The sequence below is a fragment of the Fundulus heteroclitus genome, chromosome 9 (assembly GCF_011125445.2).
Source record: "Fundulus heteroclitus isolate FHET01 chromosome 9, MU-UCD_Fhet_4.1, whole genome shotgun sequence".
NCBI lineage: Eukaryota > Metazoa > Chordata > Actinopteri > Cyprinodontiformes > Fundulidae > Fundulus > Fundulus heteroclitus.
Window position 1 is genome coordinate 504991 of NC_046369.1, and position 27702 is coordinate 532692.

Below are 27702 nucleotides of genomic sequence, written 5' to 3' on the forward strand. Positions count from 1 at the left end.
TATGCCCAACCCATCCATCAGCGGTGCACTCCGATCAGCACCTGGCGCTCACAGAGCAGACTATGGTACACCATCACACCAGAGTTGCAAAATAGTTAAAAAAAACGTGGTTTATTAATATTTTGTTTACAGTTCAGCTTGGATTTTATTTACTGCACAGCATAGCTTTGCTGTGTGCGCTGAATCTAGATGCTGTGCACGAATGCACACGTGCACGGTTTTGAGGGAACAAAAACAGTTTGGCGCGTCAGTCAGTTCGAAACAGTTCCTTTATCAGTCACGTGACTTTCCCATAGCGATACGCGCATCGACACGGGTTTTGCTCTACGAGCTCGACGCATGCGCCGACGCATCGGTGTTGCCGGACCAATCACTACTGAGAGGTTATCTCATCCTTCCTTCTCTCATGACAACATGCGCACAAGTCCTATCATGAAGTGAAAAAAAAAAAGTTCATTGTGCGACTTGAGTAACGTGCAGTAACAGGGTGTCAGCAATGATAACGGCATTATAGTGACAATCAAAGTAATTAGTTAGTTTACTTGTTACTGAAAAACGCCGTTTTTCCCATCACTGTCTGCTAGGAACATACGAGGTAATCATAGCTCTGATATATGATGGAGCTTGAATATTAAGGGCTTTATACGTTAGAAGAAAATTTTTAAATTCTATTCTTGATTTAACAGAAAGCCAATGAAGGGAAACTAAAATTGGAGAAATATGATCCCTCTTGTTGATTTTCATCAGAACTCTTGCTGCAGCATTTTGGATTATCTTAAGACTTTGAACAGCATTTTGTGGACTTCCTGATAGTAAAGAATTACAATAGTCCAGCCTTGAAGTAACAAATGCATGGACTAGTTTTTCAGCATCAACCCTGGACAGAATGTTTCTAATTTTGGCGATATTCCACATGTGAAAAAAGGAAACTCTGGAAACCTGTTTAATATGGGATTTAAAAGACATGTCTTGGTGAAAAATAACACCAAGATTTTTTACTTTATTACCAGAGGCAAAGTTAATGTCATCCAGATTAAGTGATTGATTAAGAAGTTTATTTTTGAGGACTCTGGTCCAAAGATTACAACTTCTGTCTTGTCAGAATTTAAATGCAGCAAATTTAAAGTCATCCAGCTTTTGATGTCATCAAGACATGCCTTTAGTTGAAGTAATTGATTGGATTCATCAGGATTTATGGATAAATATAGCTGAGTGTCATCAAGACAAGACAATACATCTGTAGAATAACAAGCCAAAGTCAACCAAAAGAAAAATATCAGGGGTTAAGGGTCTTGCTCAGGGACCCAGAGTGGCAGTCTGTGGGAGTTGAACTCAGAACATCTGGGACCCAAGCTCAATGCTCTAAACAGCTGCGTTGTGTCTCTTCTCTGTCTTTTGTAACCCCCAGTCGATTGAGGCAGATGACCGTTCTTACTGAGCCCGGTTCTGCTGGAGGTTTTTCCTTCCCGTTAATGGGGAGTTTTTTTTCCCCGCTGTCGCTTCATGCTTGCTCAGTATGAGGGATTGCTGCAAAGCCATGGACAATGCAGACAACTGCATTCTGTTAGCTGTGGCATCATCCAGGGAAGACAGATCACCCGCTACTACCATCTAACGTAGAACAGATTACTGGATCAATGTGTGCTTTTGTGCTTTTTTGTCTGTCTTGTTGTGTCTCTGCTCTGTTTTCTGTAACCCCCAGTCGATGGAGGCAGATGACCGTTCATATTGAGCCCGGTTCTGCTAGAGGTTTTTCCTTCCCGTTAATGGGGAGTTTTTTTTCCCACTGTCGCTTCATGCTTGCACAGTATGAGGGATTGCAGCAAAGCCATGTACAATGCAGACGTCTCTCCCTGTGGCTCTACGCTTCTTCAGGAGAGAATGCTACTTGTCAAGACTTTGATGCAATCAGCTGGTTCCCTTATATAAGATTTTTTTGACCAATGTGTATAATCTGACCCAATCTGTACAATCTGATTGATTTTGACTTTGTAAAGCGCCTTGAGATGACATGTTTCATGAATTGGCGCTATATAAATAACATTGAATTGCATCATCTCTTTAGACCAAGTAAACTATCACATTTTATGAGACAGTTATGTCATTTTAAAGATATAATCATCTAATGTTATTACTCTTAGCAAGTTAAAGCTCCATAAAAATTTTAGACCAGGTTTTAGTTCCACCCTTTTATTATGCACATCTACGCTACCTATAAATATAAAGTATGGCATGCCAAAAAACATTTTCAACAAAAGGCAATTTTAGTAATTGCCTTGCAATTTTATATCTAAGCATTAAAAATGATAATATTTCACCAATTTTCACAGCAATATGGAAATAACGACTATCCAACATTTTAAGATTTTGTAAAAACTTTTTTCCTTTTTTACCTACCTTTTGAAATTAATACTTGTTTCTACTTCTCCAAAATTATACTTCAAGAAAACTATTCTGCTGTCCTGGGGCCATATGCAGCTAGACAGCTAGGACAAAAGTTCCCCACACAAAGCTTCCTTTTCTTGCGTTCTCTGAATAACCTTTATTCACAAATCTGGCTTTAAACATTCTTTTTTAAAGACGAATATTTTCCAAGGCAGAAGCGTGTAGAACAAATTCAACTTCAACAGATGAGAGCACTCACTATCTCACGTAATTCACATAGAGATCTAACAAAGTTGTGATGTCTCACTCTGATGAAATATGAACCCAAAACGTTTCTAACTGTTTTTACCATGGATTTCCTCTGACTAAGAATTAATTAATATCTTATTTATGTAATGTATTCACGACATGAATTCCTTGCTGTCTTAACAAAAGGCAGAACAACTATAACGTTACTTTCTATAATTATTACAGGTTCTGCTGAGATGTCAAATTCTTGAGAGTGCTTAGACACCCTGACACACAAATATGGATTAACTTCATTTCATGTGCACTCGTGAACTTGTTTTAGTTGATTTAGTTTTCTTGATGTACTGTAGAGCATGATGAGGTCTGTTGTGGTATTGTGTGCACTGAATTGAGGGGACAGTTGGTGTTGTCTGTCAAACCCAATCTTCTTAAGCTGCAAATTCAGTAAAGTTACAAGATTTCTTGCAAACTCTCATATGGAACTAGTCTAAAAAATAAATTATGCATTTTATTGTAAATATAAAATACTTAAAAACAAGATAAACATAGAGTATACAAATGTTTTCAAATAATTATAAACATTGTTTTGCTTTGAGTCAAGCTCCAGAAAAATATTTTACAATTCTTTTTAAATCTTTATTGTGCTCCGCTCCGGCCTATTAGCCACCGCAGGGGTTCGCGCACCGCCGGCCACCAGCCACGGCAGAAGCTATCACGCATTTTCCCCACCTGCCCACCGGGGTATACACACGAAGGCATTGAGCAGCGCTCCCCCACGACTCGCAAAAAATCCGGTGCAGATCAGTTGATGCAGCGATGCATTTGGCCACCGGAGGCAGTGGCGACCCACCAGTTTAAAATCTATGTAAATAAAAAAAAAAAAAAAAATCTATGTATTGACATCTTAAAAATGGTCTTATAGCTTAAAAGATCATCCTGTTTTGGTTGAATTTGTAGCTGAATAGAAAAAATGTTCTCAAAGCATTAAATAAGCCTTTTGACTTTTAAAAATGTCCTTTTAAGGTAATTTTAAGTTACTTTTTATTAAATTTGTCAATATCCTATGGAAGTCTGGACATATGGCAGTGGCGTTTCAGGTGACTTCGCCACGCCACCACGCCGCCCTGCTCCATCGAATCCAGTTGATTTTGTAGCCGAATAGAAGAGATGTTCTCAAAGCATTAAATAAGCCTTTTGACTTTTAAAAATGTTGTCCTTTTAAGGTAATTTTAAGTTACTTTTCATTAAATTTGTCAATATCCTATGGAAGCCTGGACATATGGCTGCGGCGTTTCAGGTGACTTCGCCATGCCATCACGCCGCCCTGCTCCATCGAATCCAGTTGATTTTGTAGCCGAATAGAAGAAATGTTCTAAAAGCATTAAATAAGCCTTTTGACTTTCAAAAATGTTGTCCTTTTAAGGTAATTTTAAGTTACTTTTCATTAAAGTTGTCAATATCCTATGGAAGTCTGGACATATGGCAGCGGCGTTTCAGGTGACTTCGCTACGCCACCACGCGCCCTGCTCCATGGAATCCAGTTGGGCCTGGAATCCACAACACACCAACATGTCTTCTGTCTCTGGACACAGTTTCATGTTGATTAGCTCAGAGGGGTAACATAGCGACTGTTAACAATAAAACATGACACTTCCTGTTGTCAGGGGGCGTGGCCTAAGCAATGTCATCATTTGACCATTGGATATTGTAGGAGACCTGATGATGATCAATCACAGAAAGTTTGGTGCCTCTGTGTGTTTCTGTGTAGGAGATATAACAGTTTTATTTTTTGTGGCGAGTAGGTGAACTTTGACCCCTGCTAACGCCCCTTCAACAAGCTCAAAAACTCACTGTTTTGATAACTTTTAATTGGCCGTGCCTTATAATCAGACTGACCGAGTTTCAAGCCGCTCGCTCAAAATCTCTAGGAGGAGTTCGATCAAATACCAATGCTGTAAACGTCAAAAATGGGGTCAAAATCAGACCTACAATCTAAAATGGCCGACTTCCTGTGATATTTACACTATGACATTGTAAATTCTGAGCGTCTTGGTGAGCTCTACCACTGTACCAAATCTCATGTCTCTACGATGAAGTAAGTGAACAGCAAAGGGGCCTTTGAAAATTGCTAGGTGGCGCCGTTGAGGCATTTTTCTTTTGATTTTTGTGACGACCTTAAAATACAAAATTTTTAAACACTCTTCATGCATCTGCCAAGTTTGGTGAGTTTTTGAATATGATAAAGCCCTCAAAAAGGCCCCTCTTTGGGGTGGCAGATTAATAATAATTAAACACTACAGATACAATAGGCCTTCGCAGCGCTTCGCTGCTCGGGCCTAATAATAATCCACGGCATGTAGTGCATTACACTAGGAACTTAAAAAGGCATGCTGTATTTTTATTTTTTTTTAAATGTTCACCACCTGAACTGAGCAGCGATCCGCCTACACCCAGATTCAGGCCAATAAAGAAAAGAAAACAAAATAATTCATCCATGCAGGTGGACATCTAGCCGCTGATCCACTGACCAAATCGGTCAGGGGGTCTGCGTCTCCTTTGTTGTATTTGCTGAGGTCCTGCTCTTTGAAGGACCAGCGGCCGCTGCTCCTCCACATAATCCTCGGTGTCAACTCCTTCCGGTAGAAACTGGCTTCGTTCTGCATTAAATTGTCTCAATATGAAACTGAATGGGTAGGCAGAGACTGAGATAGATAATCCATAGTTGATTCCTCTATCTCTGAGAAACCAACCCAGGGATTTAAAGGGCCATCATGATCCACATCCGAAGAAGCATCGACCACTGGTGGAGGCACCTCAACTGATGCAATAAACAAGGTCATCCAATGTTTCAGTGACAAAATAGGGACCCTCATAGGAAGGGAGGAACTTCCATATTCCGTTTCTCACTCTCTTGGTGCCTTTAATCTGGAGCCAAGCAGCTTCTCCGACCTTATACTGCAATTTGTGCATGTTTTTATTACACAGTCTTTTTGCTCGCTCAGAAGACCTACCCTGGCCAGTTGAGTTGTAATCTCTCTTTCTGTTGCATGACACAATATGGAATGTTGGAGCAACCATTGTCGGGGAGGAGGAAAGCAACAAGATCGATAGACTCGGTTATCTCTTAACCAAACAGCATCATATTAGGCATGAATCCAGTAGAGCTGTGCTTGGTGGCCCAGTAAGCCATGAGAGCATATCTGTCATGATTTTGGCACTGTTGCCTGGTCTAATCTCTCATGTCACACACCTGTTTAGCTCCACCCATTCCTCATCACTTCAGATCTGTTCCATCTGCTCTCACTAGTTTACAACCAGCTCTAAGACCAGACAACAGTGCCAGTTTATTTCGAGCATTTTGTGAGACTTATTCCAGCGTTTGTTCTGTTTACCTGATCCTGACCTGATTGCCTCTCGATCTCTGAGCCTGCCTGTTCCCGTCTGTGTCTGTTTGCCCGATCTGATTCCTGACTTCTGCCTGTCCTAACTACCTGCTTGATCTCTGCCCACTGTGTACCGACCGGATTAGTTTCCTGACTACCGAGCTTGCCTGCCCTCGTTCAGTCTGTCTGTTGATCTGTGTATTGAACCTGGAACTGTGTCCGAGCTCCGTCCTGGATTGTCCTTCGGCACCTCACTGGCTCTCTGATCTCCTGGCTCCGACCTTCGACCACGTCCCTGACTTCGTCTTTGGCTTTGCTCTACGACTCATCCTGTTCACGGTTCTGATCTCCTACCTGTCCTCCGTCTTCCGATACATCTGGCTCTGGGACTCTATAAGCGGCAACCGGCGCACCGGATTGGCATCCTGCCAGCTGGGGTCTACCTCTGCTTCTGGATCAGAACTGGACATTAAGACCAGGTTATGACCGACACATTTGTGTGCAAACACTATCAGAGAAGCGTGGTCACTAACCTGTTGTTTCCTCCTGCAGAGGCTCCCCCTGTAGACGCTGAAGCCTCCCGCTTTGTGTCTGATCTTAATAAACTGTTAAACCCTCACTGTTTGTTTGCCTCGAATACTGGGTCCACCTGTTCTGAGATCGAAGCAATATCGAAGCATCAGATCCCACTCCAAGTGGCATCACTCTGCAGTGGTGGCCAGAATTTTCTGCAAAGTGGCATTAAACCGTTCCACTTGGCCGTCGGATTTAGGGTTAAATGGGGCAGATTGTGTTTTTTCGATGCCCAGCAGGTAACACATGCTCTGGAAAACAGCAGATTCCTGGTCACTATGGATTGAGTGTGAAGCTTCATATCTGCAGACCCATTCAGACACATTCTTCTCCGCCACAGTGGGAGTTTGCTCGTCAGACAGGGGATAAACTTCCACACACTTACTGAAATAGTCCTACACCACCAATATATACCGGTTATGTCTCTCAGTTTCATTTAAGGGTCCCATAAGGGCAACTGCTACCCTTTCCATGAGAGCACCAACCTGCACAGTTCCCATGGCCGCCCGGGGCGTTTTTCTTGGCCAACTCTTGGCTGAAAGGCTGATGCAGGTTGACATTGTCAGATATGTACTAAACCCCCTCCTCCATCCTTTTACATCCATATTTTGGGGTTAAAGCTCAGACTATTGGGGTTCTAAAGACCTCTGAACCTAACGAGTATTACCCTGTTTAGAGCACCTGTGAGACCTTTTCAGCTAGATAAGTAGGACACGACCGGTCTTCTAACCACCTCCGTCCCAGGACCACACCCTTTTTCAGTGAACAGGTTTAGCAACCTAGTAGGCTGAGGCCACTTATTTCCCGATTACAGACCTAGTTAACAGTGGCTCCTACTTTTATACAACGGCACTTGTTACAGGACCGGTACATTTCTAGAAACTCAAAAGTCCCCAAGGGTGTTGTTTATTTAAGCTTTGGCTACAGGCAACCCTTTAAGACCTCCTAAATAATTCTAGAACCATGCACCATGTCTGTTTTTTGCTTCCCAAAATGTCTTTGATTTCTGGATGAAGGTGTTGTTCAGATGAAAAACGTTCCTCCTCTCGATGGCAACACTGATGTCCAATTCACAAAGACTCACGTCTTGAGCCCAGGTTTGTTACCAGCCTCTGAGGTTCGTCTCTTCTGCTCGACAAGTTGGTTTAGAGTTGGCATCCCAGGGGGGCGACTCCCACCTCTGGAACATTCGGGTTGTTTTCATCGACCCGTTCAAAGCCACAGCAGTTCTTCTTGACAGATGCAGATCTTTTAGCCCCAAATTGTGGTAGAACACAAAGAATTGACAATTCGGCTAAGTCCCGGTGGCTCTCAGAGACAGGGGCACAGTGTCCTCCTTTTGGCCGGATGATCTTTTCTCTGTCTTGGGTCTTCATCCTTCTGCCCTGTGTTTCGTGTCTTCTGAGATGAGAAACTGAGCCTCGATCAAACACAGACCTTTTGCTTTATCTCTTGAAATAACCGTTGGGTGATTGCAAAGCCTTAACCCGCCCCCCTTCACTGAACACCTGCAACCAGTCCCTTATCACCGTATGACTTTTTCATCCCAGGCACCCAGTCAAAAGGTCTCGTTCCTCTTTCTCTGAACCACAAATGGCCCCCATCCTCCTTTCTCCTCAGCAGGCCTTCTGTAAACAACATCTGCCGCGTCTTCAGCTGTTACTCGTCTTTCCCACTCTAACTCAATTTACTCCCACATCCTCTTTTTTTGACCGAACATGTAACCCACGTGACCGCCACGCCCCAACCACCTTCCCTTTAAGCCGTCCCTTTAACAGCTGGAACCTCATGTGTATTTCCGGGTTTTCCACTGTGCTGCTGCTCACTGTTGGTTGTGGCGTCGGTTGTTAACCAAACAATCTCAAATCTCCAAATCGACTCATCGCTGAACAAATTCATCCCTAAAATGCGAGGATCTGCGGTGAGTTAAGTACCATCTGAACTTAACGTTGTATCAGCCATACTAGCGCCGCTAATATATCCGCCGTAATACTCACCAGGTTGGGCTTTGTTGATGCCTGATTTACCTTCTGATGAGAACAAGTAACATCCACTTCCTCAGACAATCCGTTACTCGACGGTGAGTAAATATTCATCCATATATGATGGGGCGTTATTTCCGCTGTGTGCCGCCAGTTAGAATTAGCTACCAACTCGACAATCAGTTGCTTGCATGAGTTCAGTGAATTTACTAATTACTTACTTAATAAAAAGTCACACTGTTAAAGCCGAATTGAAGGCCACACCTTTAATATTTAAAGGCTTCCCTTTCAACTTTAGATTTGATTATTTTTCATGATTTATTTGGTTATTGTTGTATTCCATGCTGGTGCATCTATGAAGTCTGGTACCTAATATGATTTCGTTTGTAGCTACTTTGATCAATCACATTCTTAAAGTTGATTGATTTGATTTATTATTAGCTGTTTGTAGCGACTGCTAATTACCTTGAGAAATTTTGAACTTGAATTCCGAAGTGCACTTTTCTTTTTAAAAGGACTTTTTTTTTTTTTTCCCTTTCCCTTATTTTTATAAAGTATGAAGTGGTTGTCAATACATAGCAGTATGTATTTGTTTTTTCCCCATTTAGCATATATAAATATAACATTTATATATGAATTTAATGTATGTTTTCTGGCCTTTTAGGTCAGGTTTTTTTTTCCTCCCCCTTCAACGGAGGATGGCGAGCTACCCACACACCACCTGGTGGTAGGAAAAGAGACACTTTCCACACATGAAACAAAATAAACTCTAAGGGAGTATCTAAAAGGAAAGAACAATTCTCCCGTTGCTCTTGGACTTTTGAACTACATTTAGTTTTGAAGTATTATTATTTTTTCGATTGGGTTGGGTTTTTCCCCCGTCTTTGTTTCTTTTGAACAATTTACTTTTTGTTTAGTTTTTGTTAGTATTATTATTATTATTATTATTATTATTATTATTATTATTGTCATTATTATTATCATTATTATTTCTACTGCAATAAATAGCAATACAAACAAAGCTCTTTGCATCAGTTGCATCAATTATCCACCCAATCACGACTCCATGCCGTACCTATTTCTGATTTTATAAAGTGGTTAACACTAAGCCCTGCAGTCAGACCTGCGCACTTAATAAGAGCGTTACATGTGGCGAGCTGGCCAAGAGTCTTGTAGTGGGTGAATAATTGAATAATTCCACAGTGCCTTTATTTTGGTTGTGTTATCATTATCAATAACAAAAACAAAAATGGATGTTGTTACTCAGCTGGGGTTAAACATGCAACGATCTGTGTTAGTTACTGGCACTCAGAGCACTGAGGACGAAAAAGAGATAGTTGATTGTTTACAATGTTATGGTGTAGTAAAAGAGGTTTTTCATGTCAGTGATCCACAAAGTACATTTTATAAAAACCTGATTGTCGAGTTTGAAGAAGATTCTACATTAAATGCACTACAACCCCTTTTCCCATATAATTACCCTTCCCGAACCACAGTAGATGCGATATTTCGTGTTACTTCTCTCGCTTCAGAGTATGCAGCCTCAGTGAGTAGCAGCAGCCCTCCCATGGACTACATTGATGAGCTGAAGAACATAGCTAAACGAAGTGGAAAACGGTTTGAGGAGGTCCTGAAAGGTGTAATGGATCAAATCAGCACACATTTGGAGACCACAGGGGGTGGTGATGATGGAGATGATGATGGTGGTGATGATGGAGATGATGGTGGTGATGAAGAGGAGGAAGAAAAAAAAGAAGGCATCCTCACCTTAGCACAGTCTGTGCAAAGTCAGCAGGTGTTACCAACTGTACTTCAAGCCTCTTCAGCTCCTCCAACCCATTCGTCCACTGATCAGCAGGGAGCACCACCTGGACCCAGTCACTCCCGTATACCACCAACCCAGAGGGTTCCTCTGTCGAGGAATGACCTCATTCCACAGGACGTTCAAAGAGTTGTGGTGGAGCATGTTGTAAAAAATAGTGACTTTTCCACATCTTCACTTAGACTCCGCTCATTTTCAGGAAAAATTCCTAAACCAAGCAATGAAGCGGACTATGACTCATGGCGATCTCAAATTGAATTGTTACTTGCTGATCCCAGCCTTTCCAGATCGCATGTTAATCGGCGAATTGTGGAAAGTTTGTTGTCACCAGCTGCAGATTTAATTAAATGGTTGAGCCCTGGTGCACCACCTTCCACTCTTCTTCAAGTCCTTGATTCAGCTTTTCAGACAGTACAGGATGGAGAGGAGCTTTTCGCTCAGTTTTTAAACATTTTCCAAAATCCTGGAGAGCGGCCATCTTCCTACCTCCAGCGATTGCAGCTTACCCTCAACACAGTAATAAAAAGAGGAGGAATATTATCAAGAGACAAAGACATACAATTACTTAAACAGTTCTGCCGGGGATGCTGGGACAACTCAGTCATCTCCAAGTTGCAACTAGAGGAGAAAAAAAACAATCCTCCCCCATTTTCTGAACTTTTGTTGTCACTCCGGACAGAGGAGGACAGACAAATTGCTAAAGATTCTCTAATGAGAAAGCACATTCATTCATCTAAACAAAAAGTGACCATTCAGTCTCAGAGTACCTGCTCTTGTGGTCATGACACAGTTAATGAAGAATTGAAAGAATTAAAAAAGCAGATTCAACAACTCCAACGGCAGATGTCTTCCTTCATGTCCAGAAAGACACCTGTTGATGCAAAATCAGAACTGCAACAGACCAAGTTTAAGCCAAGGACCAGCAACACCTCACCTCAGACCGCTGGAAGACCAAAGCCAGGGTACTGTTTTAACTGTGGTGAGGATGGTCATATGTCTTCCCAATGTAGCAACAAAGCAAATCCAAGCCTTGTGGAACAAAAAAAGAAACAGCTTCGTCAGAAACAACAAGCGTGGGATGGACAAAAGTCAAGTCAGCAGTTAAACTAAATGCAGTTCCTGCTGAGGGACAACCAGGAGCTGCCACTATCAGCTGTCCCAAACCCCATTCTGAATCACATTTTGTATTACCTAAGGGTCTCATCGGTACAAAGAGCATGGGCCAAATCCAAATAAAGGGGACAAACTTCAGCTGCCTCCTTGACAGTGGGTCGCAAGTCACTACAGTACCACATTCATTTTATAATACCCACCTCTTTGACCATGAAATTATGTCTCTGAACAATCTGTTGGAAGTTGAGGGTGCCAATGGGCAAAATATACCATATCTTGGGTACATTGAATTAAATTTGACTTTTCCACCTGAATTTTTTGGCTCACCAATTGAAGTGGACACCCTAGCTTTGGTAGTCCCAGACACCAAAACCACACATCCACTTTTACTAGTAGGCACAAATGTACTTGATATTGCCTACAAGAAGCACCTGGAGAGCCAGTTTACTACTTTTAAACCCACTGCTTTTGGGTATCAAGCTGTCTTGAAGATCCTGCAGAACAGGTATGTTCAAAACTCACCTGAACATCCAGTTGTTTTGACTTTGCAGCCTGATCAGCCACAAACCATATTATCTGGCCAAACTGTTGTCCTTGAGGGATGTTTGACCACACGGGTGTTGAGGGAAGAGAAAGTGGTTGTTGTTGAACACCCAGTCTCTTCCTGTCTGCCTGGGGGACTTATGGTTAAAGCCTGTCTCATTAACATACCGCAACATCGGCCTTGTTACCTGCCAGTGGTAGTAACTAATGAGTCAGACCATTCAATTATCATCCCCGCGAGAGCAGCCATTGCAGAGATTACCGCTTTAGAGTCTGTTATCTCCAAAGAGCAAAGTGTCAAAGTCCATGACAAGCCTGCAGAGTCATTAACACCTCAGCTTCAATATAATTTTGGAGAATCGCCTTTAACACCAGAATGGAAAAGTCGGATCATTTCAAAGTTCAACAGCATACCAGAGGTCTTTGCCAAACATGACCTTGATTTTGGTTGTACAGACAAGGTGAAACATCAAATAAAATTGTCTGACCCTACACCGTTTAAACAAAGACCACGCCCTATACATCCACAGGATGTTGATGCTGTGAGAAAACATCTTCAAGAACTGCTTGAGTCTGGAATAATCCGTGAATCAGAATCTCCATTTGCTTCACCCATTGTGGTGGTGCGTAAGAAAAATGGCTCTGTACGCCTCTGTATTGATTATCGGAAACTTAACATACAAACCATTAGAGATGCTTATTCCCTTCCGAAACTAGAAGATGCATTTACTGCACTGGCAGGCTCTAAATGGTTCTCTGTGCTGGACCTAAAATCTGGGTATTACCAGATAGAAATGGAGGAAGCTGACAAGAACAAAACAGCCTTTGTTTGTCCTTTAGGCTTCTGGGAATTTAATCGTATGCCTCAAGGAGTGACCAATGCTCCAAGCACTTTTCAACGACTCATGGAAAAATGCATGGGTGAGCTCCATCTGAAAGAAGTTCTGGTTTTTATTGACGATTTGATCATCTTTGCACCAACTCTTGAAGAACACGAAGAAAGATTGATGAAAGTCCTAAACAAATTAAAGGACTTTGGACTAAAACTGTCCATTGAAAAATGTGTGTTCTTTCAAACTTCAGTGAAGTATCTTGGTCATGTTGTGTCCAAGGATGGTGTGGAGACAGATCCCGATAAAATTTCCACCCTTGCATCTTGGCCAGTGCCAAAGAACCTGAAGGAACTGAGATCGTTCCTGGGATTTGCAGGATATTATCGGCGATTTGTGAAAGACTATTCAGCAATCGTCAAACCGTTGCATGACCTTACTGCTGGCTATCCACCTAGCCAAAAGAAACTAAAACCTATGTTGAAACCCCAGAACTACTTTAACCCAAAAGAGCCTTTTGCTGAACGTTGGACTGAATCTTGTCAGCATGCATTTAACACCATTATTGAAAAACTCACTACTTCTCCTGTACTTATATTTGCAGATCCTCGCAAGCCATACACTCTCCATACTGATGCCAGTTCTTCAGGCCTTGGAGCAGTGCTATATCAAGAAAATGATGGCAAAAATCGAGTTGTAGCTTATGCAAGTAGAGGTCTGTCCAGAAGTGAATCAAACTACCCAGCACATAAATTAGAATTTCTGGCACTTAAATGGGCAGTTACTGAGAAGTTTAATGACTACCTATACGGCGCACAATTCACTGTGGTCACAGACAGCAATCCGCTGACCTACCTTCTGACATCAGCTAAGCTTGATGCTACAAGTTATAGATGGCTCTCTGCTCTGTCCACATTTACCTTTAAGATCGTTTACAGAGCAGGAAAACAGAATGCAGATGCTGATGGGCTGTCCCGACGACCACATCCTGAGATGCCGGATGACCTTAAATCCTACAAAGAAAGGGAGAGAGTGTTAAAGTTCGTTCAACATCATCTCGAGGAACCAGGTTGCACCACCATTGACCAGCACATTGTTGAAGCCATCTGTGACCGCCACCTAGTGCTCAGCTCAAGCAACGACCATGCCCTGGTTCTCTCTTTGTCTGGCCATGTGGAAAGCCTACCTAACAGTTACACAGACGATGCCCAATTTGCCACTGCTGTCCTGCCCCGGTTCTCTACTGCTGATCTTGCTGCCAAACAGCGAGCTGATCCCATCATCCAACATGTGATTGCTCAGCTTGAGAGGGGGGAATCTCCACCGCCATTGCTAAGGGATGAACTTCCAGATCTGCCACTCCTGCTGAGAGAAATAAATAAACTGGAGCTCCGTAACAACCTTCTTCTCAGGAGACGGCAAGTGGGAAACAGTGCTGCCTATCAGCTAGTGTTACCAGAGGAGTGTCGGCATATGGTGATGGTTCAGCTTCATGATCGTATGGGCCACCATGGGATCGAGAGGACATTAGACTTGATTCGTTCCCGGTTCTTTTGGCCACGAATGTCCACTGACGTTTACAACAAAATCAAGACCTGTGAACGATGTGTGAAAAGGAAAACTTTACCAGAACGGGCTGCACCTCTCGTTAACATAAAAACTTCAAGACCTCTAGAGCTAGTGTGCATGGACTTCCTGTCTCTGGAGCCAGACCGCAGAGTGAAAGATATTCTCGTGATTACAGATCACTTCACAAAATATGCTGTTGCTGTTCCAACACCAAATCAGAAAGCTCGAACTGTTGCTAAATGCTTGTGGGAAAATTTTTTTGTCCACTATGGCATTCCAGAGAGGCTACACAGTGACCAAGGACCGGATTTTGAATCCCGTACCATCAAAGAACTGTGTGATATTGCTGGCATCCATAAAGGAAGGACAACTCCTTATCACCCCAGAGGTAACCCTGTGGAAAGATTCAATCGTACATTGCTTAACATGCTAGGGACATTAAGTGAGCAGAATAAATCTCGATGGAAAGATTTTGTAAAACCCCTTGTTCACGCATACAATTGCACTAAAAATGATGTCACTGGGTTTTCTCCATACGAACTAATGTTTGGTCGCCAACCTCGTCTTCCCATAGATGTGGCTTTTGGGTTACCACTGGAAGAGGACACCTCCACCTCTCACCTGCAGTATGTCCAAAGGCTGAAAATGCATCTGCAAGACAGCCATCAGTTGGCTGCGGAAAAACTCAGAAAAGGTGATGTCCCGCAATAAGACCTTTTTTGATCGGCATATCACCACTTCCGAACTTGCCGTAGGCGACAGGGTCCTTGTTAGAAACGTCCGACTGAGAGGAAAGCATAAATTGGCTGACAAATGGGAACCTGACATATATGTAGTGGTAAAGAGGGCTGGCAACCTCCCTGTTTACACTGTAAAACCAGAGAACCAGGATAAACCTCTCAGAACACTCCATCGTGATCTTTTATTGCCTTGTAATTACATAGCTGAACAGAGCCCTGTAAAAAACTTACCTGTGAAGAGGAAAAAGTACCTGCCTGTGAACTTACCTGACCCTGACAATGAAGATTTATCAGAAGAGATCATCTCACCTTTGTATGATCCGTCTTCCTTCGAACCTGTGAAATTCATCACTGTTGTTGATTCACCAGTACCTCCTGTCCAGCAACCTGTTCCACCTGCAGACCTACCTGAAGTTCCTGATCAACCCCCATCCTCTGCTGCAGAAGAGGAACAGGAGCTCCCAGTCGTCACAGAGGAACCAAAGGAATTTCAACCTGTGGACAGAGAGGCGGTAAACATCAGTTCAAAAACTAATGATTCTCCAGGAGATGCTGCTGGAGATCCTGCTGCTGAGGGAGGTCCTGTTCCTGAACCTGTCACTCCAGAGCCCTCCACCAATGATATGGAACCAGAAGTGGACTTAATTGTTCAAACAGAATCATCAAGTCCCGAAACAGAATCATCAAGTCCCGAAACAGAACCATCGAGTCCTGAGGGAGAACCATCTTTGCGGAGGTCAACCCGAGCAAGAAGACCACCAGAACGTTTACAGTACTCCCAACTCGGTCACCCGCTGTTGAAGAGTATCCAGTTGTTGTTTCATGGATTGACCACTGCATTTACACATGCTCTTGAAGGGATTGAGGATGATGAACACATGACTGTTCCTGGTATTATCCAGCCAGCCATCCAGACTCAACCTGGTCCATGTACGGGGACGTGCATGGGATCAGGGGGGGAACATGTAACCCACGTGACCGCCACGCCCCAACCACCTTCCCTTTAAGCCGTCCCTTTAACAGCTGGAACCTCATGTGTATTTCCGGGTTTTCCACTGTGCTGCTGCTCACTGTTGGTTGTGGCGTCGGTTGTTAACCAAACAATCTCAAATCTCCAAATCGACTCATCGCTGAACAAATTCATCCCTAAAATTCGAGGATCTGCGGTGAGTTAAGTACCATCTGAACTTAACGTTGTATCAGCCATACTAGCGCCGCTAATATATCCGCCGTAATACTCACCAGGTTGGGCTTTGTTGATGCCTGATTTACCTTCTGATGAGAACAAGTAACATCCACTTCCTCAGACAATCCGTTACTCGACGGTGAGTAAATATTCATCCATATATGATGGGGCGTTATTTCCGCTGTGTGCCGCCAGTTAGAATTAGCTACCAACTCGACAATCAGTTGCTTGCATGAGTTCAGTGAATTTACTAATTACTTACTTAATAAAAAGTCACACTGTTAAAGCCGAATTGAAGGCCACACCTTTAATATTTAAAGGCTTCCCTTTCAACTTTAGATTTGATTATTTTTCATGATTTATTTGGTTATTGTTGTATTCCATGCTGGTGCATCTATGAAGTCTGGTACCTAATATGATTTCGTTTGTAGCTACTTTGATCAATCACATTCTTAAAGTTGATTGATTTGATTTATTATTAGCTGTTTGTAGCGACTGCTAATTACCTTGAGAAATTTTGAACTTGAATTCCGAAGTGCACTTTTCTTTTTAAAAGGACTTTTTTTTTTTTTTCCCTTTCCCTTATTTTTATAAAGTATGAAGTGGTTGTCAATACATAGCAGTATGTATTTGGTTTTTCCCCATTTAGCATATATAAATATAACATTTATATATGAATTTAATGTATGTTTTCTGGCCTTTTAGGTCAGGTTTTTTTTCCTCCCCCTTCAACGGAGGATGGCGAGCTACCCACACACCACCTGGTGGTAGGAAAAGAGACACTTTCCACACATGAAACAAAATAAACTCTAAGGGAGTATCTAAAAGGAAAGAACAATTCTCCCGTTGCTCTTGGACTTTTGAACTACATTTAGTTTTGAAGTATTATTATTTTTTCGATTGGGTTGGGTTTTTCCCCCGTCTTTGTTTCTTTTGAACAATTTACTTTTTGTTTAGTTTTTGTTAGTAGTATTATTATTATTATTATTATTATTATTATTATTATTGTCATTATTATTATCATTATTATTTCTACTGCAATAAATAGCAATACAAACAAAGCTCTTTGCATCAGTTGCATCAATTATCCACCCAATCACGACTCCATGCCGTACCTATTTCTGATTTTATAAAGTGGTTAACACTAAGCCCTGCAGTCAGACCTGCGCACTTAATAAGAGCGTTACAAACATGTTCTATTTTTTCCTCAGCGTGTCTACACATTTATCATTTTTAAAGAAACGTTTTTTTCACTCACTTGATACATGAGCACTTGATCCTTTTTTCTTAAAAAAGAAAAGACAATTAATCAAACATATAATTCAGTCAAAAGAAAACAATCATTTGAACCATACAATTACAGAGCTCTCATGTTAAGTTTTTCTTAATACATTTCAATGTAAGGGAACATGTCCAAATGTCCAATTTATCTACTAATTTGTCCATATCATGGAATCGGGGATGAACTCACCACACCACATACTTTAACAAGGTCTAGCACCAAAGAGTAGCATCATTGGTATTATACCAATGATATCTGCTTTGCAGGCATGACAGAGTCCTCTCTGCCCCAAAATGGCCACCTATGGGCCCATCACGCAGTTGTTCCAACACGGAGCTGTGTTAAGAGCGTTGTAATACTATCTGCTGGTACAAAACTTTGCCATTTACTACAATAGAACCTACTCAACATGATTCCATCTTTCCTGTAGAGTCTCTTCCACTGTCACCATAGAGCTTTGGTGGCCGGGCTACATACTGCTAAGTTGGCTCAGGCAGGACGACTTTCCCCTTTATCCATCCATTCCCAAACTGGTCCTATGTCAGGGTCATTCTTTTGGGCAACATTTGGAGGGTTTGAGCTTGAGATTAGCTGCACGCAGCCTGGCGAACACATGCTCCGGTTGCTGCAAAATCTGACCAGTGTCTCATCCTAGAACTATAATGTCATCGAGATAGACCAAACAGGTCTCCGATTGCAGCCCTGCCAGGACATGGTCCAAGAGCCTTTGGAAAGTGGCTGGAGCATTACACAGTCCAAAAGGCATCCGGCTCAATTCGAAAAGCCCTTTACGTGTGCAGAATGCAGCAGCTTTTCTCTCCCAAGGTGTCATCTCCACTTGCCAGTATCCAGATGTTAGGTTAAGTGTGCTGAAGAACTTCGCAGTGGAGAGGGTGTCCAGAATGTCTTCAATTCGAGGCAGTGGATACGCATCCTTAATTGTTTGTTCATTCAGGGCCCTGTAATCTACATAAAGCCTAGAGCTCTAAACATTCTTTCTTACCATCACAATTGGTGCTGCCCAGCTGCTATTACTGGGTGGGGCAAGACCAGCCTCCAAGCTCTGAAACACCTGCTGGTCAGCTGCTTCTTGTTTCTGCAGAGCCATTGTCCTGGGGGCTGTTTCACTGGAGGTCCTTCAGTGGTCAGGATGTCATGTTTCGCAATGCTGGTGCAACCCAAATCATTTGGGCCAGTGGAGAACACATCGGCGTATCGTTGCAATAACTGGCTCAGTTGATGGCGGTCCTCCTCCAACAATTTACCACAGCTGTCATCATACCGTTCCTGGAGATGGTTTGGTATAGAAAAAGAGACGGGGTTAACAGGTTAATAAACATTATTGGCTCTGTCGGCTCCACCTGCCTGAAGCTCCTTTCCTGCAACAACCTGTACTAGCTGAAGCACTCCAGCCACCATTCCTTTCTTTACCTTAACAGGGATGGTGCCGGGATTGAAGGTCCGGATGGGTAGGCTTGCTGACTGTTGCTGCTGGACCACAACATGGGCCACAAGAACATTGTGCCCCTCTGGCCCGACTCATGATCATCATCATTGTGCCCCTCTGGCCCGACTCCCTGCAATGTTTGTGCAGCTGATGGCTGGATGGTGGGTCTACACTATAAAACAAATGAGTTAAAGTTACGCAGGAACAGCACATTTCTCCAGGCACCAAAGTCTAAGAGGGCACATATTTTTATTCCATAGATCAGAATTTGAATGCACATCTCCTCTTTCTCATTTTTAGTGCAGATAATCACAGTGTCTGGTGCAGATGGCTTTTTGGGATAGGTGGGCTTGACATTTGGTTGGTGTGGTGAAAGGCAGTTTCTCTGTAGACGAACCACACTAGAGCATTTATGATATATGACATTGCTTAAATGTTTGTTCTTATTTGAGATAGATTGCTGTCGATGTTCCCCGGGTGGTTCTCGATGGGACAGGCCGCGGTCCTCATGCACCACTGCTAGCCTGCCCCCCTGAGATGTCAAGCTGCGTGTGGTGGGTCGCATCAATTGTGTGACTGCACGGGCAGCCATCCTTATAGCTTCGTTCTATAAGCCAATGCAAGGGTGCACGGTCGCTCCTTTAACAGTTTTTAAATCAGATTGGGGTCTGCTAAAGCATTAGTGAAAATCTCGACACTAATGGGATCTTGCTCCCTCTCTGTATAGTTGGCATCAACAATAGAGACCTTTTCATAGATGTCATCTCTTAGTACATGTAGAGCTCCTCCAATTTTCCTGACTCTGCCTCAGTTCCATGCCAATAGCTACAGCATGTTCTGAACAAGGCCCATAAGCAGCTTCAACCTCCTCAACAATCCTTCGATAGCTCCAATTAGTTGATCTGGGATTCATATGGACAATGGCTCCAGCCGTACCAGTAAGGCAGAACTTTAACTGGACAGCTTTAATCTTTTCAGTCCAGTGATTAGCCTTAGCACAGCAGTCAAACTGGTAAAGGAAGCCTTTCCACGAACCTGCTCCATCAAAATGGCCTGGCTGCAGTATTGGAATCTTCTCATCACACAGCTGCCTCTGTCATTCAATTCATGCACAAGATTACAGGAACCGGAGTGCTGATTGCAGACTGTATTTAGCGGTTGGGGTGAAATACAAAATCTGTGGTTGTTCTCTATTCTGCCAAATGGTGCTACAACATGATGTACATAGCCTCTGTGCATGTGAGGGAAATCCAGTCGTGCAGGTGGACAAATTTGTACTGTGTGTGCAGTTAGTGGGGAAAAAGGAGATCTGCCAACAGCAGCTACACCTCGGCTATCAGTCTTATCCATATAACATGTCGTCACACGAGGCGTGGACTCTACGTTTCCAGCACCATCATGACTTGGATAGAAATGGGCTTAAGTCTCACCGCAGTATGTCATTCGCTGGTCCGGCGTTGTAAAGAGGTTGTAGTGTTCGGATGGCAGCGGGGTAAGTGGCCATGGTGGAGCGTATTCTGCAGCTTTGCACCACACAAACTCGCAGTGTCCTGTAGGGTTTCTTTTACATCCATCAGGAAGGGGTTTAGGCATACTCTTCGGCTCCTTCCCTCTAAGTGAGTTGACACTTCCGAAGCAGCATTGGCGCCAGTCACAGCCATCTTGGAGACTCACACAAAGTTCTTTTGGCTTGCATTTTTTGGCATTCCATGTTTGCATTTTTTGGCATTCCATGCTCCTTTGTTTTTTTTTGTTTTGTTTTTTTAGCAGAGCGATCCCGGACCGAGCCCCCAGTGTTACTTTTGTAAGTCCAGAACAGCCTGGTGTCTATTTTGGCTCGTTTGCTGGTTACAAGCTCATAAATTCTGCTCTGCTGGCGGTAAAACAAGGAGGAGGCAGATGAAAGCTTGAAAAACTTTCTTCTTCTTGGCAAGGTGAACAACAACAACCACTCTACAGCTAACGCACCCCATTCTTCTTCGTTTTCACCCACTCCTACCCGTTGCTCTCCACTGCCCCCTCCCCCCAAGGGAAAAGGTTGGCCCTGTAACAGCCCTTTTCAATGCAGCCAACCCTTGCTGAGTCATCAGAAAACTTCTGAAGGTGGCAGGACTCACTGCAATAGTGGAATTATGAGGTGAAGAGGAAGGGAGAGACAACAGTCCCCTGAGGGGCCCCAGTGTTGCTGACCACTTTGACAGACACAGTCCTGTAGGCGTACATACTGTGGTCTGCCCGTCAGATAATCAACAATCCAGGATACGATGGGAGCCTCCACCTGCATCGCAGTCATCTTCTCACCCAGTAGAGCCAGACGGATGGTGTTGAAAGCACTGAAGAAATCAAAAAACATGATTCTCACAGTGCTCACCGGCTTGTCTACATGAGTGTAGACTCTGTTCAGCAGGAAGATGGTGCTGTCCTCAACTCCCAGGTGGGGCTGGTAGGTGAACTGTAGTGGATAAGTGACGAGTCTGACTATGGGCCTTAGCTGCTCCAGGACTAGCCTCTAGAAAGTGTTCGTGATATGGGATATCAGTGCCACCGGTCTGTAGTCCTGTGGGCTGCTAGGACATGGCATCTTTGGCACAGGAACAAGGTAGGACGTCTTCCACAGCTGTTTTCTCACCAAGTCAGGAATGAAGCACACTGTAGAGGTAACAGTAGGGGGAGGGTTGAGGTCCTCAGGTTGTGGAGGACATGATGTAAAGCAGGTGGAGGGGTGGATTAGGTGGGTGTGAATTGAGAGGTTGAGGAGCAGACAGAGAGCTGCATTCAGCTTTTCCATCCATCATTACTTTTGATTTTTTTTTTTTTTGAAAAATACTGAAGTCTTTTCTTAGTTGTTCTTATGTTTAACAGCATTCACAGTATTATGGAATTATTCAAGGAAATATTGATTGTGACACACTGTGCCCTGAAATAGGCAGATTTTTCCTGCCTTGTATTTGTAATAGAGTTTTCAAATTTCATATTCAAAGAAAACAAACTAATCTGCAGCTTTCTGCTGCAAAGGATAATGAATTCCTCGGACGCTGCTCTTCTGCTCCATCATCAAATTCCTCCGTCCAGCCGGCGACTTTGACGACCACTTACTCTGATCGTTCAGGAGTTTAATTGTTACTGTTTGGGTTAGCTTCACACTTCAAAGGCATCTTTCCATCATTTTAACCTTGAATGTCTCATCTCATAAGTCATACCTCTTATTGAATTTATCCTAACAATATTCAGACAGTTAAAAATATGTTGTTTCAAATTGCTCTCTTCTTATCTTTAAATTCATGGAACATTGGCTTCTGTGTGACTCACTGCCTCTTACAGCTCTTTTTTATGATAACATATCTAAAATTGCTTTATTGTCCCACAATGGGGAAACTCCTGCGTGGCAGTGTCAAAGACACAAAGTTACATATAGTTTATAGTAATGAAAAAACAAGTTTATCTTCACAAAGTATATCCAGTAGTGGCCACTGCTTTTTTCAATAAAAAAAACATCACTGGGACAAAACGTCTAAATATTATAAACTCATTTAAACCCTCTAAGGCTAAAGATGTCTTTGGAATGGGTATGAGCATGCTCAGAGACCTGGGTTCAATTCTTGCCAGTTCTATTTCCTCTCTGTTTCAACTGGCTGCTTCACAGATGCTTGGAAATCTGCTTTAGTTACTGTAGTATTCAAATTTGGTGATTCACCGTCTTTAAACAATTATAGAACAATAAGTATTCTTAAATGATTCAGTTCTTTTTGCAAAGCTTTCAAATTTCAATTTCTCCTATAGACCAGTTCATTGTTATTGTTTTGAGGCGGGTTTTTCGCGCATGCGCGCCGGACTGGAAGGCAAAAGACGAACACAATGGCGGACGCAAACAGAGAAACTGACGAGTTCTCCGCGTATTTTTCTTCTTTAGATAACGTACTACAAGATCGTTTTAAGAGTAAGTTGATGGTTGATGGTATCAGATTACCAGATCCACACAGCAAAAGCCTGAAGGGACGGAGCGAGTCTGTGAAATGCTGGCCAAGCGCTCCGTACCATGACATATACAGCTGCCTTATAAACATGGCAGGCCAGTACAGACAGAGAGCACGAAAGCCATGAAACCACTGGACGGTTACAATTATTTTATATCAGGAAAAAGGCTCCAGCAACGCCCGCGACGCCATGAGGGATTAATCCAGCAGCTGCTGTAGCCCCTGCTGCTAGCTGCTACTAGCCGCCCCGGCCCAGCTACACGGGCCGGGCCGGGGCGCCGGCCCGTGTAGCCGGCGGCGCCGGCCCGTGTAGTGTTTACGCAGCAGCCGCTGCCTGCTCCGCCGCTGCTGCTTGGCTGCTGCTGCTTGGCTGCTGCTGCTACCGCTTCTCTGGCCCGTGTAGCGATCTGTGTACCCTCCGCCGCTATTTAAGTAGAACAATGACTAGAGCAGAATTAAGTTGTATTTACCGGAGATGAAGTGTAGACTGCAAATTCTGTCGTAGTATGATGGCTCCCCCAGTCCATTGTGAGTGTCTGCCTGCGCTCTTTTCATTGAAAATATCTATTTCTTTCTTCGTCCTTCCTCCTTCGGTAAACGACAGAAACGTACATCCAACGATTTGAAATGCCTCTCTGTGCAACCGGGAGCACAACAAGTCGTAGGCATTGCTTAGATTCCATAAATAAACGAAGTAAAAGTACGCTCTAAATCACCCGTTTTGTCATGTAGTAGACGAGAACAGTACTGTTTTCTGCCTACCAGCGGGACCCGGATGTAGCGCTGACGTCACGCGGGACGTCACACGTGAATTACCCTATACAGCAATGAGATGGATTGAATCCTATTTAAACAGTTGTTCTCAGTATGTTTCTATTAATAACAATAAATCTAAGGACCTCAAACTGGCATTAGGAGTTCCTCAGGAATAAATCTTAGGCCCCCTTTTATTTAGTCTTTATATTAATGATTTGCTCTCTGTTTTGCCTCCTGAAGTTGAATGTATTATGTATGCAGATGATACAGTTTCAATTGTTTGCAGTTTTTCCAAAGACAATGTTGCAGCTAAATCTACAAAAGCAAGGAGTAACGTAACAACATGGTCGTAAAAGTTCTGTCTAAAACTTAATGTCTCCAAAACAGTCAGTTTGTTTTTCAGCAAAACCAACAGAAGCTCCCATGATCCTGATATATGGGTTGCAGGTGAAAAACTACTGACTGTTGCCCAATATAAATATCTGGGGCTATGGATTGACTCTAACCGTTCCTTTATAGTTCATGTCAACAAAATATGTAAAATAGTCAACCTAAATCTATAAAATTTTCCTTCCATCATAGATGAAATGTCCACTGAGGCTTAAAAAACCTTTTTAAATTCTATGATTTTTAGCCACCTTAATTGTTGTTTAACCCCCTGTCATAGGCTTCAAATAGTACAATGAATCCTGTAGAAATATTTTACAATCAAGTCATAAAGGTAATGGATAAAAAAGCAAAACACTACCAACACTGTGAAATATTTAATTAAGTATATTATTGTATTAAGTATGTTTTTTATTAGACTGACAAATTTGCAGATTTATGCTTAAATTCCAAAGTAAGTCATAATTTAGCCCCAGCTCCTCTCTCAGAGTTCATCAGTCAGAGAAACAACAGTGACTAGAGGCTTTGTAAATCAGTCGGCCTGGTCTGTGAGAGGTGCCAGGGAATGAAACTCATTACCAGATGAAATCACACAAATATTAAATTATAAGGCATTCACAGCAATACACATGACAGTACAGCAGTATCTAGGAGTAGCTAAGGTGTGTGAAAGAGTATCTTAGTATCTGAGAGACTACGTAAATGATTCATGATCAGATCAGAACCAGTGCAACCATTATGCATTTATTCAAAAACATGACAACCACCACACTCTTAAAATATCATACATTAATACCCACAATTCTGATTAATTGATATCTTGATTATACAGCTGATTTAATTTTGTGTAGGTAGAAAATACTACAATTAAACCTAATACAGTTTTTTCTAAGACCTTCAGCTGGTGAGATGGACTTTTTCAAGTAACTGCTGACTCAGGTTTCAAATTTTAGGCCTAAGAATTTTGGGGTTTTCAATATTTTATTAATTTCCCAGTATGCATCCTGGCCTTGAGCTCTCTGACCTTGACAGCTCCATGATTTTAGTCTGATGTGTCCTTCATGTATTATTCTGTTCCAGCTGCTGGAGGACAACATTGTCACTTTTGTGAAGAACGAGCTGAAGAAGATCCAGAAGGTTCTGAGTCCAGATGACCCAGACTGCTCAGAGAGTCAGAGAGATGAGGAGGAGGTGTTGGAAGGTGAGGATGAAGAGCAGAGGAGGAGCAGCAGAGAGGCACTGATGAAGATCACTCTGAACTTCCTGAGGAGGATGAAGCAGGAGGAGCTGGCTGATCGTCTGCAGAGCAGTAAGAGGATTTCTACAAAGATTTAACCTGATGAATAAATCACACATTTACTGATGTCTGAAGAGATGGAATCACATTTATTCAGATCATCTTCAGAATATCATGTTGTTTCCTTCCTGATTTCACTTTTTTGTGTTAATTTAGAACATCTTGCTGCAGTTCAACATAAACTCAAATCTAGTCTGAGGAAGAAGTTCCAGTGTGTGTTTGAGGGGATCGCTAAAGCAGGAAGTCCAACCCTTCTGAACCAGATCTACACAGAGCTCTACATCACAGAGGGAGGATCTGGAGAGGTCAATGATGAACATGAGGTCAGACAGATTGAAACAGCATCCAGGAAACCACACAGACCAGAAACAACCATCAGACAAGAAGACATCTTTAAAGTCCCACCTGGAGAAGATCAACCAATCAGAACAGTGATGACAAAGGGAGTGGCTGGCATTGGGAAAACAGTCTTAACCCAGAAGTTCACTCTGGACTGGGCTGAAGACAAAGCCCACCAGAACATCCACTTCATATTTCCATTCACCTTCAGAGAGCTGAATGTGCTGAAAGAAAAAAAGTTCAGCTTGGTGGACCTTGTTCATCACTTCTTTACTGAAAGCAAAGACGTCTGCAGCTTTGAACACTTCCAGGTTCTGTTCATCTTTGATGGTCTGGATGAGAGTCGACTTCCTCTGGACTTCCAGAACCAGGAGATCCTGACTGATGCTACAGAGTCCACCTCAGTGGATGTTCTGCTGACAAACCTCATCAGGGGGAAACTGCTTCCCTCTGCTCGCCTCTGGATAACCACACGACCTGCAGCAGCCAATCAGATCCCTCCTGAGTGTGTTGGCATGGTGACAGAGGTCAGAGGGTTCACTGACCCACAGAAAGAGGAGTACTTCAGGAAGAGATTCAGAGATGAGGAGCAGGCCAGGAGGATCATCTCCCACATGAAGACATCAAGAAGCCTCCACATCATGTGCCACATCCCAGTCTTCTGCTGGATCACTGCTACGGTTCTGGAGGACGTGTTGAAGACCAGAAAGGGAGGAGAGCTGCCCAGCACCCTGACTGAGATGTACATCCACTTCCTGGTGGTTCAGACCAAAGTGAAGAAGGTCAAGTATGATGGAGGAGCTGAAACAGATCCACACTGGAGTCCAGAGAGCAGGAAGATGATTGAGTCTCTGGGAACACTGGCTTTTGATCAGCTGCAGAAAGGAAACCTGATCTTCTATGAATCAGACCTGACAGAGTGTGGCATCGATATCAAAGCAGCCTCAGTGTACTCAGGAGTGTTCACTCAGGTCTTTAAAGAGGAGAGAGGGCTGTACCAGGACAAGGTGTTCTGCTTCATCCATCTGAGTGTTCAGGAGTTTCTGGCTGCTCTTCATGTTCATCTCACTTTCATAAACTCTGGTGTCAACCCCATGGGAAAAAAGCAAACAGCTAAGAGGTCTTCATTTTCTAAGAAACCTAAACTAAAGTCTCTTCACCAGACAGCTGTTGATCAGGCCTTACAGAGTCCAAATGGACACCTGGACTTGTTCCTCCGGTTCCTCCTGGGACTTTCACTGCAGACCAATCAGAGACTCCTACAAGATCTGCTGACACAGACAGGAAGTAGCTCACAGACCATTCAGGAAACAGTTGAGTACATCAAGGAGAGGATCAGTGAGAATGTGTCTGCAGAGAAAAGCATCAATCTGTTCCACTGTCTGAATGAACTGAAGGATCGTTCTCTAGTGGAGGAGATCCAACAGTCTCTGAGTTCAGGACGTCTCTCCACAGATGAACTGTCTCCTGCTCAGTGGTCAGCTCTGGGTTTCATCTTAGTGTCATCAGCAGAAGATCTGGATGTGTTTGACCTGAAGAAATACTCAGCTTCAGAGGAGGTTCTCCTGAGGCTGCTGACAGTGGTTAAAGCCTCCAACAAAGCTCTGTAAGAACACAGATTGTTGCTGCTTTTATTTCTGAAAGTGAGAAATCTGCTAATGAGGTAAATATTGATTCATGTTGCTTCAGTTTATTTATAATGAACCAGTTCACAATGAAGGGAGACATAAAGATGTGTACAATCAGACAGATCCATCAATCTTTCTAAGGAGAACATTGGTGACTGTAAAGAAATCAACAATATTTCTGATGAATTGTTTAATAGCAGATTTTTCTCCCTGTCTC

General features: G+C 42.9%; 2 protein-coding genes and 2 long non-coding RNA genes across 5 annotated transcripts in view; 3 read left to right on the plus strand and 1 right to left on the minus strand.

Moving 5' to 3' along the window:
* The window catches only part of LOC118564225 (NACHT, LRR and PYD domains-containing protein 12-like), a 159958-nt gene that overhangs the window by 25479 nt on the left and 106777 nt on the right, over positions 1-27702 (plus strand). Inside the window, exons 6-7 of the mRNA XM_036141639.1 lie at positions 25302-25530; positions 25675-27463. Coding sequence (XP_035997532.1) covers positions 25302-25530; positions 25675-27463 — 2018 coding nt within the window. The remainder of the gene's footprint in view (positions 1-25301; positions 25531-25674; positions 27464-27702) is intronic.
* Positions 8506-9339, plus strand: LOC118564099. The gene is made up of 2 exons (XR_004931626.1): positions 8506-8670; positions 9237-9339. It is a non-coding gene; the product is annotated as an uncharacterized LOC118564099 (long non-coding RNA).
* Positions 14080-15684, minus strand: LOC118564102. Its single transcript, XR_004931629.1, has 3 exons — positions 15598-15684; positions 15499-15525; positions 14080-14475 (listed from the first exon to the last, which is right to left on the minus strand). It is a non-coding gene; the product is annotated as an uncharacterized LOC118564102 (long non-coding RNA).
* Positions 15140-17182, plus strand: LOC118564095 (pollen-specific leucine-rich repeat extensin-like protein 2). Of its 2 annotated transcripts, XM_036140777.1 has the most exons (3): positions 15140-16355; positions 16435-16514; positions 17081-17182. In XM_036140777.1, the coding sequence occupies exon 1, from the start codon at positions 15147-15149 to the stop codon at positions 16194-16196; it is 1050 nt and encodes a 349-aa protein (XP_035996670.1). In that variant the 5' UTR covers positions 15140-15146; the 3' UTR covers positions 16197-16355; positions 16435-16514; positions 17081-17182. The 2 variants fall into 2 exon arrangements, with proteins under 2 accessions (XP_035996670.1, XP_035996669.1); XM_036140776.1 differs by having other exon boundaries at positions 15140-16514.